Genomic DNA, 18,656 nt, shown 5'->3' with positions numbered 1-18,656 from the left:
ACAAGCAACACAAGTCCCTAGCTACAAATGAAATCGTGACCGCGCTGTCATGTGATGACTCTTTCCTCAGAGACTGAGCACATGCCACTGTTGTTCATATCAAAACCACTGTATTTGCCTTTAATCTCATTTGTCCAAGCTGTTCTGGGGTGCTCACTATTAGACAGCGTATCGATATGTTTGCAAGCAACAAACGCGATCATGCTCTCTTCCTTAAGTGTTGTTATAGCGCTCTCAGAAACATGTGATATTACAAAAATGATATTAATTGGTTATGATGCATCAGTAAACTGGTCAGACCCTGGGCTTTGAAGACAGAGTTCTAGTTTGGCTTGAATAAAACCTGTCAAAGGTTGATTGAATGCATATTGTTGGAACTATTCAAGTTCTTGTATTATTTATTGGTTATGAAACTACCACATTTACATATTTACTGCATATTTATAGTTACTCTTCCCACCCTCCCCTGTCCTAGTTTTGAGTATTGCACATAGTGAATGATAGGCTGCTTAATACTGCTAAGATCAAAAGGTTGTGTCTCTTTTTATATCAATTTTGCAAAACCGGAGACTTTTTTTTAACAGGCAGCGTCACAGTTTGCTGATTGTTAAACGGCTGTTATTCACTCTTAGATTTGACCTATTCTAGCCTTGTGATTAGAGCATTTTAAAAAATAGTTTACATTTGAAGGCATCAATTAGATTGTTGTTCTTTATTCATTGTTCTTTACAGATGTGTCATAACTCCTTAATAAAAAAAAATCATATAGCAACTGAAATTTTCTAGGCAAATGTAAAGCCTGCATATGTCTAATCTGTCATATTAAATGCTTTCTGCCAACAAATAATTGGAATTAATAAAAATCAGAGACAGTTATCGTGTAAATATTGAGACTATTAGGATTTAAATGGGTAAAAATGCTGCCAGCCCTATACTCCTTTTTAAATCTGTGTTAATTAAAGAGAAAGAAATCTACATATAGCCTACCTGACAAAATGACATCACAACAACGTTTCCTTTTGTGGAAACTATTTTGGACTATGAATTGAAACACTGTCATATCCTTGATAGAAGATATTTATCTCCACCTACAGAAAACTCTGTCTCTCTCTGTCTGTGAGGTTATCATCAGTTCATCAAGGGAACATGGAAGTCAGAGACAATACCTTCCCCAACTTCACCAGGCACTAAGTTTTGAAGCAGAGCATTTCAGTGAAAGACCAGCACCTTGAGGTTGGATAATTTAAAGAGGAAGAGGCCCTGTGTGCTTTATGACATTGTCAGATGCTGCTGCTGTGATCAAAACAAACATGAATCGGCCTCAGTTTGGTAAGTGTTTCACCGAATCACATCGGCTGTCTCTCTCAACATGATGGCAAAATAATTTGTTTCATCAATTTCAGTCTGCGGTCTTAAAAAAAAAGAAGCTTTTGGATGGTTATAGAAAGGCTTGAGGCCTGAATAACATAATCCATCCAAATGCAGTTAAAGGTGATGATTCCTGCTTGTTATAGTTTGCAAGCAGAATTAAAATGTACTTTTTCAAAGGTACTGAAACTAATTAGGAGCCATAAACACACACAGCATTTTTGTGAACATGTTTTGTTTGATTTGTAATAACAGCTCAGAGTGCAACTGATACAAAGGGAAGGCTTTTTATTAGTCTACTGCTAATGTTCACTAATGCTCAGCTCAACTACTCTGCGTGAAAAGATACTAAGGTACAGCGTTTACTTAAACGTTTACTGCTACTTTAAGCTTCTCCTGAGAGACATACTGTACTTGTAGTCAGCTACATTTGGCAAATGCAGTCGCTTCTTAAATTAAGTATTAGTACACCACACATATAAATACCCTGCTATGCAGCATATAGAGCACTTAAAATCGACACAAATGCGAGTCATTATGACTCAACAAGATAATCATATAATGTAATATAGCTGTTAGAAGTAAAGGTACCTAAAGCTATTTGTTGTAATTTTTAACTGGAAGCTGCTGGGGGGTGTTTGTACTTCTGAATGATTCTTACATAACAACGCATTTTATCGTGAAAATGAACGACGACTATGGCACTCTCCCTGTGCTTACCCTTAATATGCAGCCGTCTCCCGTTGACATTCTGGCGAACTACGTGGCTGATCTTATCTTATCAATATAACTGGTTTATAAGTTACTGTACGCTTGTCATATGGCGTTCACAAATTAGAGGCCAGCGCTTACCGACTTTTTCATCCCCCCAACATCACTGCAACCCGCGTCCCACTCTTGATAAGGCCTTTGGGACTCACTGCCATTGGGTGTCGCTGTGCGCGTAAAGTCTCAGCCGGCAGGTTTGGTCCGACCGGACCTCAACACAGTCTGAAGTGTCAGACAGTCTTGTTAACACGTGAGAAATTCAGTGTGTGGAAGAAGGTGAAAGAGGGGGAGACCGGGAGAGAGGGGGCTGCAAATTTACGCGGAAGAGAAGTTTTTGAGAGAGAGCTGGACACTGAGGGAACTGCGGAGATCTTATTGAGGGAATGCCGAAAAGGGGAGAAGACATACGGCCAGAGCACCAGACATGAGTCCGAGGTAAGATTGAGAAACGGGTAGAAAGGCGGGGATGGCACACAGGCAGACGTGTCAGAATGAGCAGTTTTATTGAATTACAGAGATGTGTTGATCCAATTACTGTATGCTTCCCCAGGTCTTTTCCTTTTGAGCAGATTGATGTAACCCGTACTGACAGAGACGGTAACATCTGGATTATAGCACCACCGCTCATTTGATATGCAATATTTCAGACTTAGGTTTTCTGTTGATATTTGGCAAACAACATGCAAGTTATTCAACTAAACTGGAACTGGGGTGAAAAAACGTTGTGCTGGCACAGAATAGGAAACTGTAATATAACAGATATTAGATAAAGTTCCACGTAATTATTTTAAATACTTTATAGAGCAACTGCAAAGGACTTCTTCAGAAAAGGGAAATACAATTTCTGTTTATCTAAAAACCGTCATCATGGCACTACCTGCGAGGGCGCACAACTTTGACTTCATTACTTATCTTAAAAATATGACATCAGAGGAAGCGCTTGATTATTTTTAAGTAGCCAAGAAAAGGCCCTCGTGTCATCGAGTTGCTAGTTTCCCTTTGTATCCCAAACTCGTACTGGTGTTTGGTTCAGTCACCAATCCGGGTCATGATCGAGGGCTTTAACTGCGCAACAGGTGTTTTACCTGAGCGAGTGAGGGAGAGCGCACGCGCACGAGAGAGAGAATTTTAAGGTGCCCAAAGTTTATCTAACCTGCTTTAACTTTCCCTCTAACGCAGGCTAATTGTTTTCTTTAAGGCTCGTATTGTGGCAGGTTTTTGTCAGGGGAGGTCTGGAGAAAAGGACACGGACACTTTTATTTTAACCGTTTTATTGATTTATTCAATGAAACGGCTTCAATTATAGAATATCAATACATTTATTCCCTCAATGATTTGTGATTGAACTTGATTGGATTTTGAGCTGAGTTTTGAAGAAAAAAATAAAAATAAAATCAGTGTCGTTATGGAAGAAGTCTGACTGCTTTAAGCTCCTGACATGTTATTGATTCGCTGTCCAAGCTATTTCCGTCATTACGCTTCTGTCTAAAATTAAGGTGGGCTACCTAAGGATCATAGGTATAACACACACATATGTATACAATTGCTGCCTGTCTCTTTAAGACGATGTGTTGAGAAGTTCAAGTCGGGGTCACATGAAGTTCCTGCCCTCGATTTTACCTTTTAGTTTTATTATAGACTGACATCACACGGGGCGCTAAAACACTTAGGGCGCACAGAGTGTCCATTATCATCCCTGTGCGCGTTATTGCTCCAACTCAAAAATAGCTAAGGAAATTACTTGAAAAAAAGGGAGGAAAATGATGCTGTACTAAGCACGTATTTTTTTTTTATAGGAGGGGACGAGAAAGAGGGGAGAGGAGGGACAGAGAGACAGAGAGACAGAGGGAGAGGGAGGAAAGTGGGTGGGAGGACGGACCTAAGGAGCGAAAAGAAATTCATATCAATTAATAATCATAAAAAAAAGAGCTGGCAGACGAGCTCGGAAAACTGGCATGGTTTTTTGGAGGCTGGCAGTTCAAAGCTGAAACGTCAGATATGACTCCTAGAGACTGCTGAGATGATCATTAAGGGAGACTTAGATCGGATGGCAGAAGACATCGGGCATGCAGGTAAGAGCTGATATGTACAGAGGCAAGAAGAGGGGAAGGATGACATTTCTATTAATAATGACTGAACTCTGTGCGTGCTTTCAGAAGGAAACTTCCTGGAGTCGATGAGATATTAGTGGAACTTGTTTTACAACATATGGCGTCTTTTTCTGTTTTTTAAATCCTGTTTTAATTCGGACACGGAACATTGCACATGTTCTTTATAGCGTATTTAATTCGCGTTGGTTGAAACATAAAATTGTTTAATTCCTTGTTCCTTACGTTATAAAAAATTGTCACGTAAAGAGGAAGCTGTTAATTTGTATATTTCTTCAAGATCACGCCGATGTAACCGGCGGTTGGCAAATAAAAATAATCTGACATGCTTCGAGTACAAAACAAGAAAAAAAAATCCCTCTGTAAAATGAGATTTTAACGTGTTTTATATTGACTAATATTAAAGTGTATTTGAAAAAAACTTTAAAAACTTTAAAAACTCAGAATTAAAAATATAAATACATTTTTAAAAAGCTGTATTTAGTAAAATAAATGTCTTATAAATTTGTCAGGGATGCTGCAACAAAATCCTTAAGCAAAGTCCTCACTGGGGATCTGTCTTTATGTGTAACAACAGCAGTGCGGAGCTTAGGGTGAGGACACAAGCGCAGGAGAGCGTTATATGATTTTTTTTTTTTTGTGGGGGGTGATTTGCAGTGTATAAATTTCTGGTTTCCTTTGTACAAGTGGAGACTTTACACAGCTGCCCGGAAAGAGATGCTCTCTCAATGCTGCTGACAGGTCTGAAAAGGGAAAAAAGAGTTGCTATAAGAAACAGCTGTGTGATACACCTCGTAGCGCAATGAGGTGAAATCGGCCTGTTTCTGGAGATGATTTCATTTCTTTTTCTTCTTCTTCTTCTTTGGCGGAGATAAGGAGAAGCAGAGGGTAGATGAGGCGCTGCAGCGCAGAGGAGATGCATTCACTCGTGACTCGGTTTACTGCTCAGTGTGTGAAGGGCAAATTAAAACGTTAGAAACCGAGAGGTCGGGTCCTCTCAGCGACTCACGAAGGCGGGACACGACTTTGTGTTTTGCGACATGTAGTATTCCGATATATATGTACATGTATATTTTAACAGTGGAATCAAAGCCAACACCGACGTTAAGAATTTACTCCTTAATAATCGCACAGGAAAACAATAATAACTGTATCCAAGCAAGCTGCAGAAATTATTATCATACATATTGTCTTTGATAATTGCTTAGGGGAAAAAAAGGAAATTAAAAAAAGGAACGACTTGCCTTGAAAACTTTAGTATATCATTTAAAAAACAAGCAAACAGGTTACCTCCGTAATACTAGCATAGAAGTTTGGATTATTATAATGTCATGGTTAATATGACCATCTCGTTATCTCATTGTTAACTCAGTTACAATCTACATGAAGATGTCACCCTCATGTCTTTATCAGTAGTCTATTTCTAAATTTGTGATGATTTTTAGGATTATAGAAATATAGAAATCAAACAGGAAAATGATTAACTGCCCATCCTGTTTACTGATGTGACGAAAAAAAACCAAACTGTCAAATATAATCACTAACCATCACTGCAAACACCCAGTCTATTCATTTTTTTTTCTTCCAAACTTCAAACTCTAAAACAGTTCACCTCCATTGAGTCACAAAAATGACAAAATAAATTAGGTGGGCTGAAGTTGTAAAAAAGTACAGTAAAAGTCTTTGCGAAAAATTTACACTGACTTTGTATTTATTCTAAAATAAACAAGGCCATAGGAATATGGGTCCCAAATTGAAAAGAAAGAAAATAAAACATCAGCACAACGTTTTAAGCAGATGTGTGGTGTGTTTATATGACTGAGGCTGTATGCAGAGGTAGGAAGTTTAGTCTTGCTTCACCCCAAACCACAAAAGTGACAAAACAGACAAAACTTAGAAACAATGACTATTAATCTAATGCAAAAAGGTGAATGTCATTGCCATAAACTACATAACAATCATAAGAGATTTTCTAGCCTGTTCAGGGGTCTTTTAGAAGAAAGCTATCAATCTACGAGGGAGCTGTAAGCTTCCCTCAGGAAACTGCACTGTATGTGCAGTCTTGAAGAATAACATTACAGCGCATGTTTAACATAACAAAACAAGCAGTTTTTGTGGCATATTATAGGCTTAAAATGTGTTTTCAAGTTCACGGCATGTAGCAGGTTCTCTTTAAGATGTGTTCTCTGACTAAATATTGCAATCATCGATAGCTTCCTAACAGGATGCAGCCAGCTTACACATGGCCCCAAGATCAAGCGTTTTGTATTACATCTTTTACTGTAATGTTTCACTTTTTGTCAGGGGCTATAGTAAGTCGAGAGTTTAGGCTACTTAAAGGGCAAGTTGTAGCCTGTCAAACAACTCAAAGAGCAAAAGCATAGAGATCTTTGTTGTCTTGATAGTAAACTCCCAAACACTGTGCCTGTTGTTATCACAAAACATTACTAAAAAAAATTGTTAGGCTGTATCCACAGGACATTGCAGGTGCACATAGATGTTGTAATATGTCAATTAAGAAAAAGATTTTTATGTACTGTGAAGAAGTATTTAATCAGAAGTCAGGATATAAAGAAGGCTTAGTTTTCTGCCAGGCTTTCTGATGAAATTCTAATGCTTAAATATGCACTACAAACCACATACAGGAGAGAATGTACACAGTCTGTTAACATACGGTTCAGAGTAACAAGTAATCAGCTCAGTGCAATGAAGACTGCAACAGCTCAGCAAGTTATGGAAATTACTTCGGAAATAGATCTTAAACTCGTTTGATGTCATGAAAATTTCTAGTAAATTATGTCCGCTGAAAGCCGAAAAGAAGAGAAGCCAGCGGTGGATGCACTTCACATGTCAGCTGGAAACAGGATGGAGTGTGAGCCCACGTACTACCCTCACTAGAACTGTATACAATAGTTCAGCTGTACGTGTGGAAATGACGACAGAACCTTTTAAAAAAATTCAAAATGAATTATTTTTTTTAAAATGGCATTTGTTGTTAAAAACAGAAATTTCCTTTGATATTTATCGCATGATGCTTATCACATGATCACTTGCTGGACTTGACTGTGACTTGTCATTTTCCATTTTGTGAGTGATGACATTTCTGTCTGATTTCGCAGCTCTAATGCTGAACAATCAACATTTTAAAAATGCCCAGTCTTAGCTGTGGAAGATTTTTGGAGGAAAAAATTGACACATTTTGCTCGGGAATTGTCATAATTCCTCAGTAACTCATTTGTCAGTTTTTTTTTTTAAAACTCATACTTCTCCATTCTTATGCTGAGTGTGTACACTTAATGAAATAAACAAGAAGTGAATGAGCTGGTGTCAGGAAGACAGCGATCAGATGGATGACACAATATTTATTTAGCTGCTTGTTTCCCATCAGTGAGACTGAGCCTTTAGGGACAGTTTGAGACGTTTAATCTTGTAAGTAAACTAGGCTCAGATGCCACTGATTGAACAATACGTGGGATTTCATTGGTGCAGCCAATATAGTTTATTTTAAGATTGGTGGAACAATTACTGTCGGGATTTGAGCGTGTACATGTGCATGTTTGTGCGCGTGTGTGTAGGCACACACTGGATCTTTGAAGCCTACCTCAACGTAACGTATTGAAACACCTAATGTTGATTTACATCCCGTGCGCTCAGTGTTCCTTATATGACTGGGCAAGAAGGGGAGCTGAAATCTCGATCTTTTTTTGGATGTGTCCTTCCCCCACAGGTTTATACCTGCTCTTCGTCATATTAGCAAAACATTTGTCCCTAAGCTTTGTTTAAAACTGTGTGCAGCACTTCTGGAATACTTTATCAGGAAGCCAGCAATTACAAAATATATGTTTGTGGTTCTCTGTCTTGAGCTCTTTCTCTTTTTTTGCTTGCTGCAGAGGAAGTGAATGCAAAGACTTGAATTTCTTATAATGAGAAAACCACTGCAACTGCTCACCTTTTGCAAAAGTTCACTTCTACTGAGTGGCCTTTCCGTGCACTTTCCACACATATGTTCTGCACTTTACTGTCAAAGCTGGTCAATCTGCTTAAATAGCTGTTACGCAAATAATAAGCGAATCATAAAAGCGTAACTGTGAGCTTCCATTAAGACATATTTAAGTATTGTTTATGTTTTAAAAGAAAATCTGACAGCGGTTAATTCATCTTAATAAGTGCATCCATATGCAAGGTTTTTTAATGGTTTACATTACTAGCCCGTTTGCTGTTAAAGCTTTTGGCACTCAAACTTCTGAAAATATACTCTGATTTAATGTAATGTGTTTATTGTAACTTTTGATAGATTGTGATTATGAAATGCATCAATAATATTTTTAGTGGTGCAGAAAATTGCACATTAATTGGCTTATTGTGACTTGAAATGATGACTGCTGCATGACGTTTTACAGATATCTGTTGTTGCAGGTGGTGGACTGAAAACAATGCTGGATGCCATGGAAGTTCCAAGTCATGCTAGGGATCTCCTCCTGCAACTCAACAGCCAACGCACCAAGGGCTTCCTGTGTGATGTTATCATCGTGGTGCAGAACGCCCTCTTCAGAGCTCACAAGAACATTCTGGCTGCCAGCAGCCTCTACTTGAAGTCTTTGGTAGTCCATGACAATCTCATCAACCTCGATCACGAGATGGTGAGTCCAGGGGTCTTCAGGGTAATTCTGGACTACATCTACACAGGCCGCCTTAGTGATGGAGACCCCACTTCTCCAAATGAACCAAATCTAGGGGCTGTCTTGGCAGCAGCCAGCTACCTTCAACTGCTTGACTTAGTGGCTTTGTGCAAAAAGAAGCTAAGAAGAAATGGCAAGTACCCTCCCCGCCCAAGTCCAGCATTTCTACCCTACTCAAAGATGGGGCCAAATAGCATGGGTTTAGGGAGTGGTGGCAGGTATAGGGTTTCTACTCCTGTCATTCAATCCTGTCCTCCAGGCGGAATTTTGAACAGCCATGGACCCCGGGCACTACCACCAGAGGAGCTTGTTCCACATCGACTAGCTGTTCATACAGGAGAGTTGTATGCTCCCACCTCCACCCAGGGCTCTCAGGTGTTCCCCTCTCTGCAGTCACCTCTGCCTTCTCAGCTTGGGCGTGCAGCCCTATCCGACAGGAACTGCTCACCCAGCTTCGGCCTTGATCTCTCTAAGAAAAGCCCCACCTCTCAGTCTCAGCTCACACCTTCTCAGACCCATCTGGGGAACACTCATAATGACGAGGAGCGAGATGGGACTCTGAGTGACCGCACAAGTCCTACCCAGGGGACGAATGGCAGAGCTTTCCCCTCAGAAAAAATGGAATCAACTGACCAGGGAGGCTCCCTCACTCCGCCACCTTTTCCACCTCTCAACCAACCGATAGCCCCGCACCTCCCCCACCTGCATCGCTCAGGTTCCCAGGGGACAGACCGCTACCCATGCCCCCCAAGTCCGGACACCCCCACGGAAGGCGGAGAGGCAGGCAGAGAAATGGGCAACATCTACCGCTGGGTAAAACACGAACCGCTGTCATACACAGCTGAAGATGAAGATGAGGATGAAGATGAAGAGGAAGGGGGTGAAAATGGAGATCAGCATCATAACCATCACAAGACTGGGGAGGAGAGTGAAGGAGCAGATGACAAGAGCGGGTCAGGCACAGAAGAGACAGGCAGCAGTGAGGGTCGCCCATCCCCGACAGGACCAATGGGGAGGTTCCACATGCCGTACGAGCCGGAGAGCTTCGGGGACAATCTGTATGTGTGCATTCCCTGTGACAAAGGCTTCCCAAGCTCAGAGCAGCTCAATGCACATGTGGAGACACACACGGAAGAGGAGCTGTACGGCAACTCAGGCGGGGACATAGGAAACGGCAATAACAGCAGCAGCAAAAACATGAGCAGTAACACAAACGGTTATGGAAGCCTCAACAGCAGCAACACTCTGAATAGTTTGTCACACCTGGAGACCAAGTCGAGCCAGCTGAATCCAGCGAGCATCGGGGAGATGATTCGACCCTACCGCTGTTCCACCTGTGACAAGTCTTACAAAGATCCAGCCACTTTGCGCCAACACGAGAAGACCCACTGGCTGACACGGCCTTACCCCTGCAGTATTTGTGGCAAGAAATTTACACAGCGCGGTACCATGACCCGCCACATGCGTAGCCACCTGGGCCTCAAACCTTTTGCCTGTGACTCCTGTGGCATGCGCTTCACCCGGCAGTACCGCCTCACTGAGCACATGCGCATTCACTCTGGTGAGAAGCCCTATGAATGTCAGGTGTGTGGGGGAAAGTTCGCTCAGCAGCGCAATCTCATCAGCCACATGAAGATGCATAGCAGTGGAGGGACTGCAGGGAGCCTGACCACAGATGGGAAACTGAAGCTGGACTTTGCAGAGGGCATTTATCCTCTGAGTAAATACACAGCAGAGCATCTTGGACTGAAACAAGAGAAGGCTAGTGAGCTTCTCATCCAAGCGCAGCAGCAACTGGTGGCTGATGCAAAGGTCATGGAGAGCCTGTATCCACTCTCCAAACTGGCCTCTGAACACCTGGGCCTCACCCATGACAAGATGGACATCCTCGGCCAATCACTGCCCCCACAGGCCCTCTCTGACGCCCGAACCATCGACCGCTACTCACCAAGTTAAGACATGTGATATCACCAATAAGTCTGTGTGCACACACAATTTGCAGTATCCTTATTCCATTCACCTCAACTCAATATCTCTGCACCTCAGACTCAGGCCATAAACAATTGGTCTGCTAATGCACACCAAAATGTGTAGACTGTAAGTGCCTTTCTATGCATCTAATGTATCCTAAAGACCTCCTTCATAAAGGAGCTTTGTGCTATTACGTGACCAAGGGACACTCACTTAAAAAAAAGTACAGTATTTATGTACAGTGTATGCAAAGAAACTTTTTTTTCTATGATTACAGCCATTGAGCCAAAGTGAAAAATTGAAAACCAAAATGAAAATTGTTTTATTTATTTTTTATTATGGTGGAATCCAAAGAAAACAAAAACTATCCCTGACCCTAAACCTGTGTACTATTCAACTTTGTAAAAAAAAAAAAAAAAAAGAAAGAAAGAAAAAGCACATAAGGACAAATTTCAGGGTTTGTCCAGAACTGAGCAGAACTTTTATAATATGAATAAGGCCACTCACCTGGACTTTAAAGGAATGGGAGTACATTTTGTCTGTTTTTTTCTATTATTTCATTTTTTAATTTCCTGTTTTTGGGGTACTGGACAATTTATGTATCTCGCTCTCCAGCTTCTCATCATCTTGGGAAATGACTGAATGATAAGAGCATTTTGATAGTCACCAGGGCAATATATTCCCCAATCACCATTTATTTTAAAGTAACACCACTCACCACTCTGCATATTTGTGTGGATAAAGGGCTTGTACTATATGACAGCAGTTGAATCCACCTTATGCCCAGCTTTCAACCACTTATGAGCCGAAACTTCCTGTGCAGTTCGACAACCACCCCTTTGCGCTCAGTTGTTATTGAGATGCAGCAAGCACAGCCCTGTGATCTCATAACTGGGACATGATTGCACATACCCAACTGATGACACACTAATCCCTGTTCATGGCGAGTGTAGCTTCATCTTATGGTGTACATGAAGCATGGGTGTTGCCGCTGACATTGTGCAATTATTACAATTATGGATACAGTTGAGCATAGAGGCAGGGGTAAGGACGGGCTTAATGACACAGAAATCTGTCATTTACTGTCATCAGCAGTTAAACCATTCATTGCGGTCTGATGATTAATCGTGGAGCGGCAGCAGTCAGAGGCTTTGTTGGATGCTTCTCTGTTCCACCGTCCGGCCTCTCATTTGACCTCCCTCCCCTGTAGTCTGTTGTCTGGGAGCCCCGCTACTGTTGACAGGCCAAAGTGAGTGCTCTACTCAGCCCTTTGCCTTAGAAGCACTCCAAACACCGGATGCATATACGCTCCCCCTTCACACACAGCAAGCTGCTAATCTGTCAGTGATATGAACATAAGAAGGGGTTTGTGGGTCTTCCCTGGAAGCCAGCGGGTGAGTAGCACTCCCAGCTGCTGTGCTTCAGTAATCCCTGTGAAATCTCACTTTCTCCTGGACAATTCACACTGCTCGCTGGCGTGATGTCCCATTTCATGCCTGCCATTGTACCCCTCTGATCCACTTATTAACATTAGATCCCAGCCTAGCAAATGTGTCCTGGCCTTGCCTCCCGGCCCTGCTGGTATTAAATGCGGAAACAATGAATGACTGATTTGTGTGTTGGCTGAGCAGCCTGAAAACAAAAGAGCACTTAAAGATTGTGGGTTGAAGGCACATTTTTGTCTGTAAATCTTTATTCCAAAAAAAAAAGAAGTTGCATTTTTTTTTCTTCTTTTTTTGGGTCTTTGTCCACTTTTACTAGTCCTCAATTCAGATTAGAAATGTTTGACCACTATAGTGCCAATGCCAACCTCAGAGGGTGAATGTGAAGATTAAAGCCATAAATACACTGTGATAGACGTAGTGAATCATAAAGGCTAAGAAAAGAAAAAAAAAAAAAATCATACAGTGTGCCTTACTTACTTCTTTGGAATTTCCTTTTTCTTTTTAAATGTAACGATAATTTAAGGGCTTATTTTCTGTAGCATATGATCATATCAAACATGTTGTTTCTTGTCACTTTTCTTCATTTTAATTTGAACTGAAAGCAGCGCACGTGAAATTGGTGCTTACCTCAGGACTGAACCCAGCGTGGGGATGCTAATCTTTTGTAAACTATAGATCAACAGTATCAACACACATACATGCACACACTCACCCACACTCACCTTAGTATTTTTTTTTTTATTAACAGGACCGTTGTCCTGTGTTAAACCTGTGGTTAATTCTTTGTTTATCCATTTGTTGTTACAGTTTTGTTGTGGCGAGATGAGGTGGTATTAACATTTTTGTTATAGTACGTGGTATACATTTTTTCTATTTTGTCTTCTTCAATGACATTTATGTCTGACCAGTTCCATTGTTGTAACATAAGGCAAAGCCATTTTGCTTGTACCTTAAGTGCTTGTCGATATCTGAACCACAGTTTAGTAAGTATGAAGGCAGCGAGATCAATATATTACAGTAAAGTTGAGCTGACAAGCTTTGTGTTGTGAAATATCTCCCTCTCTCTCTGTGTCTCTCTCCCTCTCTTGCTCTCTCTGTGAAAGACATGATGCATCATCTGTACTTCCTTAAACAGACACGCAGTGGCTTTGCTGGTTGACTATGAAAGCTAGCCTCGTATTGTTTGGCCCCCTTTTCCTCAGAGGTTAGTGAACTTTTGACAAGAGTCAGACGGAGGTCGCTCATGCACACAAGCACACAGGAAGCCAGCTTGTTTTGTTTGGTGCTCTGCAAAAAAAGAAAAAAGGAAAAGAACATAGCAGAAAAAATAAAACCAGTAGAGGCTTCATCTACAAACGTGTGTGTATGTGTTCAAAACCTAAAAAACAGGCAGAGGCAGTCGTGAGAATTTCCACACTCCCCTTCACTAGTTAAAATAACATACCGCTTCCACTGTCACACCAAATCTGTGTAAGAGTGAAGACCAAGATAATGCCCGAGCATTTCTGTAGGAAGCGCACTGTTTTAAATCTGCTTAATTTCATTTATGTGCGAATGTTAGTGGAGGGGAGCGTTTCACGTCTTTAGAAAGGGGAAGCAGTTGCTTGTCTGTTTGTGTGTCCCTGTGCTATTTAAGCGCATGAAGGCCTGGTAATGCATGTCCTGGGAATAGGGTTGGTGTGAAGGAGAAGAGCTGAGGAGCAGGAAGTGAACTTTTGGCTGGTGTGTTGTGCTGAGCAGGATGTGCCGTGTGTTTCTACTCAGAAGCAGATAGAAAGACGGAGAACGGGGAGGGAGAGGAGCAGGGAGAGCACAGCAGGGTGGATGCGAGCCATTGTCCTAATATGAAAGCCTGTCCACACTTCTGAAACTCTCCATTCAGAAAACAAGTAGACTGTATCTTCTCTTTTCCTTCCCCTTGTTGCTTTTTGGGAATAAATCTCTGCTCAGCATCACAGTGATGTTGCATTGAAGGCTTTCAAGGGCTGCATGGTGAGACATTTAGATGCTTTGTTAGAATTTGAGGATATTGTGGACTCAATACTTTTGGCATCCTCGTGGTTTTTTAAAATCAATTTCCCCTCTATTTGCTATATATCCATATTTTGAACATTTTTTAAATTTGAGGCAAGACTAAATAATAGGAAGACCCCAGTGAGTGTATTGTAGAGCCTAATTGGAAAACTTGGCAGTGTTTCCTTTGCTCTGTGGTTGTTTCACTTAGTCTAATTAGAAGAGCCTTGTTTCAATTTACTGATGTAGCCACCCACCCCATGGGGTTTTATGCCCTTTGCCTTTGTTAATGTTATTTATATGACAAGTAAGCCCAGCAAAACTCTTATTGCCACTACAGTGGTTTTGATGAAGATGTTTGGAGCGTAACATAATTAGGCATCTAAAGAGTTTATTAGTTAAATGAATTTTTAGAATCAAGTGAGTGAATGCAAATATACATGAATGCACTAACAAAAGCCGCAGAAAATTAGGTGTGGGTTGTTTTTTACTTTACTTGCCATGTCATTTCCCCTTTTTTAATTTCTTTCTTTTTTTATGGCAACCATCCCAGTCCTATAACTTTTTGTAACACTAACATTATAGAAGTAAAAAGGGCTCTGGATGATCTGCAGTAGCATCTCGTGGACCAAAAAAGGATTTGGCTTTAACGTTAAAAAATGCAAAGCATGCCTTTAAGCTTTCTTCCAGTCGCAGGAGGCCAAGGTCACCTCTGTGCCGCCTGTCGGCATCACAGTCTGAAATCATACCACTGTTTGACATTTATTATATTTTGCAAGGTGTGCCAAAAAAGACTGAAGCTTTCGATAGACATCGCAGATGCACAAAACTAAACTCAGCAACAAACGTTGAGGTTTGCATCGGTGAGCTTAGCTTGTAACCATCTTTACCTTGTTAGGAAAGTCATTATCAGTGTGGGTAATCGTGAGAACGTGAGCACAAGTTACTATCGTCCTGTGTACAGTACATATTTTTCTATTTATGAGCACTTATGTTTAAATATAAGCTAGAGTCAGATTTTGATATTCAAGCCTAAGCTTGTCCTTTAAATGGGAAAACTGACTCTGAAGTCAGTCAGTTCAAACGTGCCTTTGGTATAAAAAGTATGAAGTTATCCTGCAATAAATTGTACGACTGTAGCATGGGGAGGTTTCTGATGTGGCTACTTAATGCACCTGCCCATCTACATGTCTGAATGCCTTTCCCACAGTGTAGCAGGGTGAAGTACAAGGGAGATATCTGACACTTTTGAGGCTCTTTATTACAAGCAGCTGCTTTAGATTTATTTCTCTGAACTGCACTTTTCTGGAAAAATCATTGTATTGTGATTTTTTATTACTCTTATGATCCCCTAGAAGTCCCACAATTGCCTTTCCTCTGGCACTTTGCTTCCTTTTCTTCCTCCCTCCAGTGCAGAGCTCGGCCACACTCGTTCACCGCCCTTGTACCCTCAAAGCACAGCTTCCCTCTTCACCTCTCTCTGTGCCTTCTCTCTTCTTACACTTAACACAAACCGCTGACCCACAGCACCCGCTGCCTCCCCTCCTCTCCCATGATCCACTTACTTCCAGCTGTTTTTCATGCTGAAGAAGACAGTTGTCTAAATGTTTATGTAAAGAGCTACTTTCTTTTTCTTTAAGCCCTGATCAATTTCCAAAATGAACTTTGTGGCATGTGTTAAAATACAACAGATGACGGGCCCAAAAAAAGAAGAAGCAAAAAACCCTGTATCTGACATTGTTATTGTATTGTGATCTTCAAGCCAAGGAATGGCTTACAAAGGAGAGATTAAAGACATCTTATTGTTGTAGAGGAAATGCAGAATAATGTGAGAGGAAATGTTCAGGGAAAATATGCTCAGAAAGATGCCAGTAAAGTAAACATGTATGAAATTGCACAATTGAGTCGGGCCTCAGCTGCACCAGCCAAGTCATGCGCTGAGATGGAGAGAACAAACAGAGAGATGGTTGAGAGGAAAAGAAGCAGAAACAGAGAGAAAAAGCTTGTGCTTGATAGTCTTAACCTTCAGTAAATAACAAAGGAAAGCTGGCAGTGTTGTGTGTGTCTGCTCACCACTCTTTTCCACCCGCTTCCAATTTAATCTTATGAGGACATGTTTCTTTTTCTTTTTTTTTTTTTATTACTGCAGGTCAATTTCAGGTTTTTAATTTTAACGTTCATGTCAGTGTGACATCGGAAATGACACGCTCTTTCCAGGCCTAGCAATTATCACCAAATCAGCACATGACCTACAGTAGGCTCTTTGTAGCGAAATAGTGAAGGGGCTTCTGTCTGTCCATATCCTCCTGCATCTGTTTTGCTTGGATCTCTTTTTCTCTCTCTACCTTGAACACATACAAAGTCCACTGAGTGGACCTTGACTTTAATTGTTTAGTTTACAGTGCACAACTTCTGCTCCAGAAGTTTAAATCTGAAGACAAACAGAGAGCTAGGACAAAACAAGCAGGAATTTGGTGCAGTGAAAGTCAGCCGGGGGAGAATATTCGATTGTATATCTCTCTAACACACTCCTGCTCACGCACACATAAACACACAGCTGGATGGCAGACTGCTGCTCCAGATTAGGTCAGATTTAATTAGCTTGCTCTGCTCCGTTTGGAGTGTCGCTTCTTGTAGAAAAACCCATTTTTAAAGAAAGGCGATTCCACTGACGGCTTTCACCCGTCACACGCTGAAACCTGTGCCAAAATGTTACAGAGCCTCAGGGTCCTCACACACACTTACGTACACAAAGACACACGCACAAGCATCTATTCTGGTTTTGGAAAATCGGTAAGGAGAAGTGTAGAAATGATGGATTACGATCTAATGAAGACCACTTTGACATTTTGAGGTGGTTGTGCCCGACTGTGGTTCAGGGACAAATATGTTATGCAGGAACACAGGCTGCCACGTAGACAATTGTAGTTGTGAATAAATGGAAAAATGCATGGCAGAATACATGCATCACAAATTTACAATGGAAATTAGATTTTTTTTTTTTTTTTAGTAGACGACAGAATCATGTTTCAGCAGGCATGAACCAAGCGTGCCAGAAACATCAGCAGCGTCCGGTGTTTTTGTTACATGGTTTTACCTTTTATACCAAAATGACAATTAAAAGCAATACACTTAAACCAAAACAGTATTTTCTTTTTGTGCATTCTGCATATTTCAGTGTCTATATTGATCTTACTTTGCTTTAGTGAAATGAATGTATTTATTGCATGTCAAAAGTTTTATAGGTAATTTTTTTTTTGTGTAAATTCTTATTGTGGGTTTTTATCATTTTATTTGATTATGGTGTCTCGATAAAATGTTGATAAGGCTTTTATTTTTTTTAAAAGCCAATGTGAAAAATGTCTTTTCTTGTTTGTTTGTTACTATACTCGAAATCAACTTGGCAATAAAATGAATTGCATAATGGATTTGCACGGACGTTTGTCAAGTTATTTAATTAATTTGCACATCCAAATCAAATAGTCCAGTAAATGATCACATTTATATTTTTATTAATTTAATTACCCTTGATTACTGCAGTGCAAAATCTCTCATAACAAAACTTGTTGTAGACCAATGCAATGATTTATGTTTTTGGAAAATTTATTTTGCATGAAATGAGTTTTACATTAAAAGAAAGAATGGGACATAAGACCACAGCGGAGACCATTTCACAGCAATGATGACCGCAGAAATGAACGACTTCTGTTCATTTTCCTACAACACGTTGGCCTTCAGGTCTGTATTCTCCCACATGGAGACATGTGAGTGCCTCATTTAAGACAGAGAATTTCAAATGAATCTCATACATCACACACAGTCCACATGCAACAATGAACAGATCCATTACTCTGTCAGCAGGAGCAAAGCCAGCCAGGCAGGCACACACACACACGCACACGCACACACACACACATCCTTTTCCACTGTGTGAAAATCACCTTATTATCACCAGCACATAAGAAATCATAGTGCCTTCCAGATGTTTTATATAATTCAAGCAACTTGCCACAAATTACTTCTTGACATTAAACAAATTAGCATTTCTTCTCTCAGGTGCATTAAATCAACATTCATGAGCTGGAGGTGCTTCCTGAGAGATCATATTCACCAGGTGTAATGACAGACATCATCCGCTCTATGCTGCTTGAACAGTGGGTGAAAACAAAAGGAACAGCGTGACATTTATCACAAGTCTCGCACAATTCTGCTACCCAAACGTGGAACAGGAACATTTTTCTCTGATGGTAATCCCCTCACATTACAATCCACGTACTGTTTAATCAGTTACGGTCATTGTATCC

At 40.8% G+C, this 18,656-nt stretch overlaps 1 protein-coding gene across 4 annotated transcripts; it reads left to right on the top strand.

The window, feature by feature from the left end:
- The first annotated feature begins 1,271 nt into the window (after positions 1-1,271).
- On the top strand, positions 1,272-17,781 carry hic1 (hypermethylated in cancer 1). Of its 4 annotated transcripts, none has more exons than XM_084950938.1 (2): positions 1,272-1,329; positions 8,661-17,781. In XM_084950938.1, the coding sequence occupies exons 1-2, from the start codon at positions 1,272-1,274 to the stop codon at positions 10,877-10,879; spliced, it is 2,277 nt and encodes a 758-aa protein (XP_084807064.1). In that variant the 3' UTR covers positions 10,880-17,781. The 4 variants fall into 4 exon arrangements, with proteins under 4 accessions (XP_084807064.1, XP_084807063.1, XP_084807062.1 ...); XM_084950937.1 differs by lacking the exon at positions 1,272-1,329 and adding an exon at positions 2,268-2,571 and having other exon boundaries at positions 8,645-17,781; XM_084950936.1 differs by lacking the exon at positions 1,272-1,329 and adding an exon at positions 2,483-2,571.
- The last annotated feature ends 875 nt before the right edge of the window (positions 17,782-18,656 follow it).

This window comes from Perissodus microlepis, chromosome 14, assembly GCF_051167445.1.
Source record: "Perissodus microlepis isolate ML-2025 ecotype Zambia chromosome 14, ASM5116744v1, whole genome shotgun sequence".
NCBI classification, from domain to species: domain Eukaryota; kingdom Metazoa; phylum Chordata; class Actinopteri; order Cichliformes; family Cichlidae; genus Perissodus; species Perissodus microlepis.
Note: the sequence above shows the minus strand (reverse complement) of the source record. Positions and strands in the feature narration are given on the sequence as shown.

Coding starts and splice junctions, on each gene's coding strand:
- hic1 (XM_084950938.1), top strand. CDS start 1,272: ATGACATTGTCAGATGCTGCTGCTGTGATCAAAACAAACATGAATCGG. Junction 1,330..8,660: donor CATGAATCGGCCTCAGTTTG/GTAAGTGTTTCA, acceptor CTGTTGTTGCAG/GTGGTGGACTGAAAACAATG.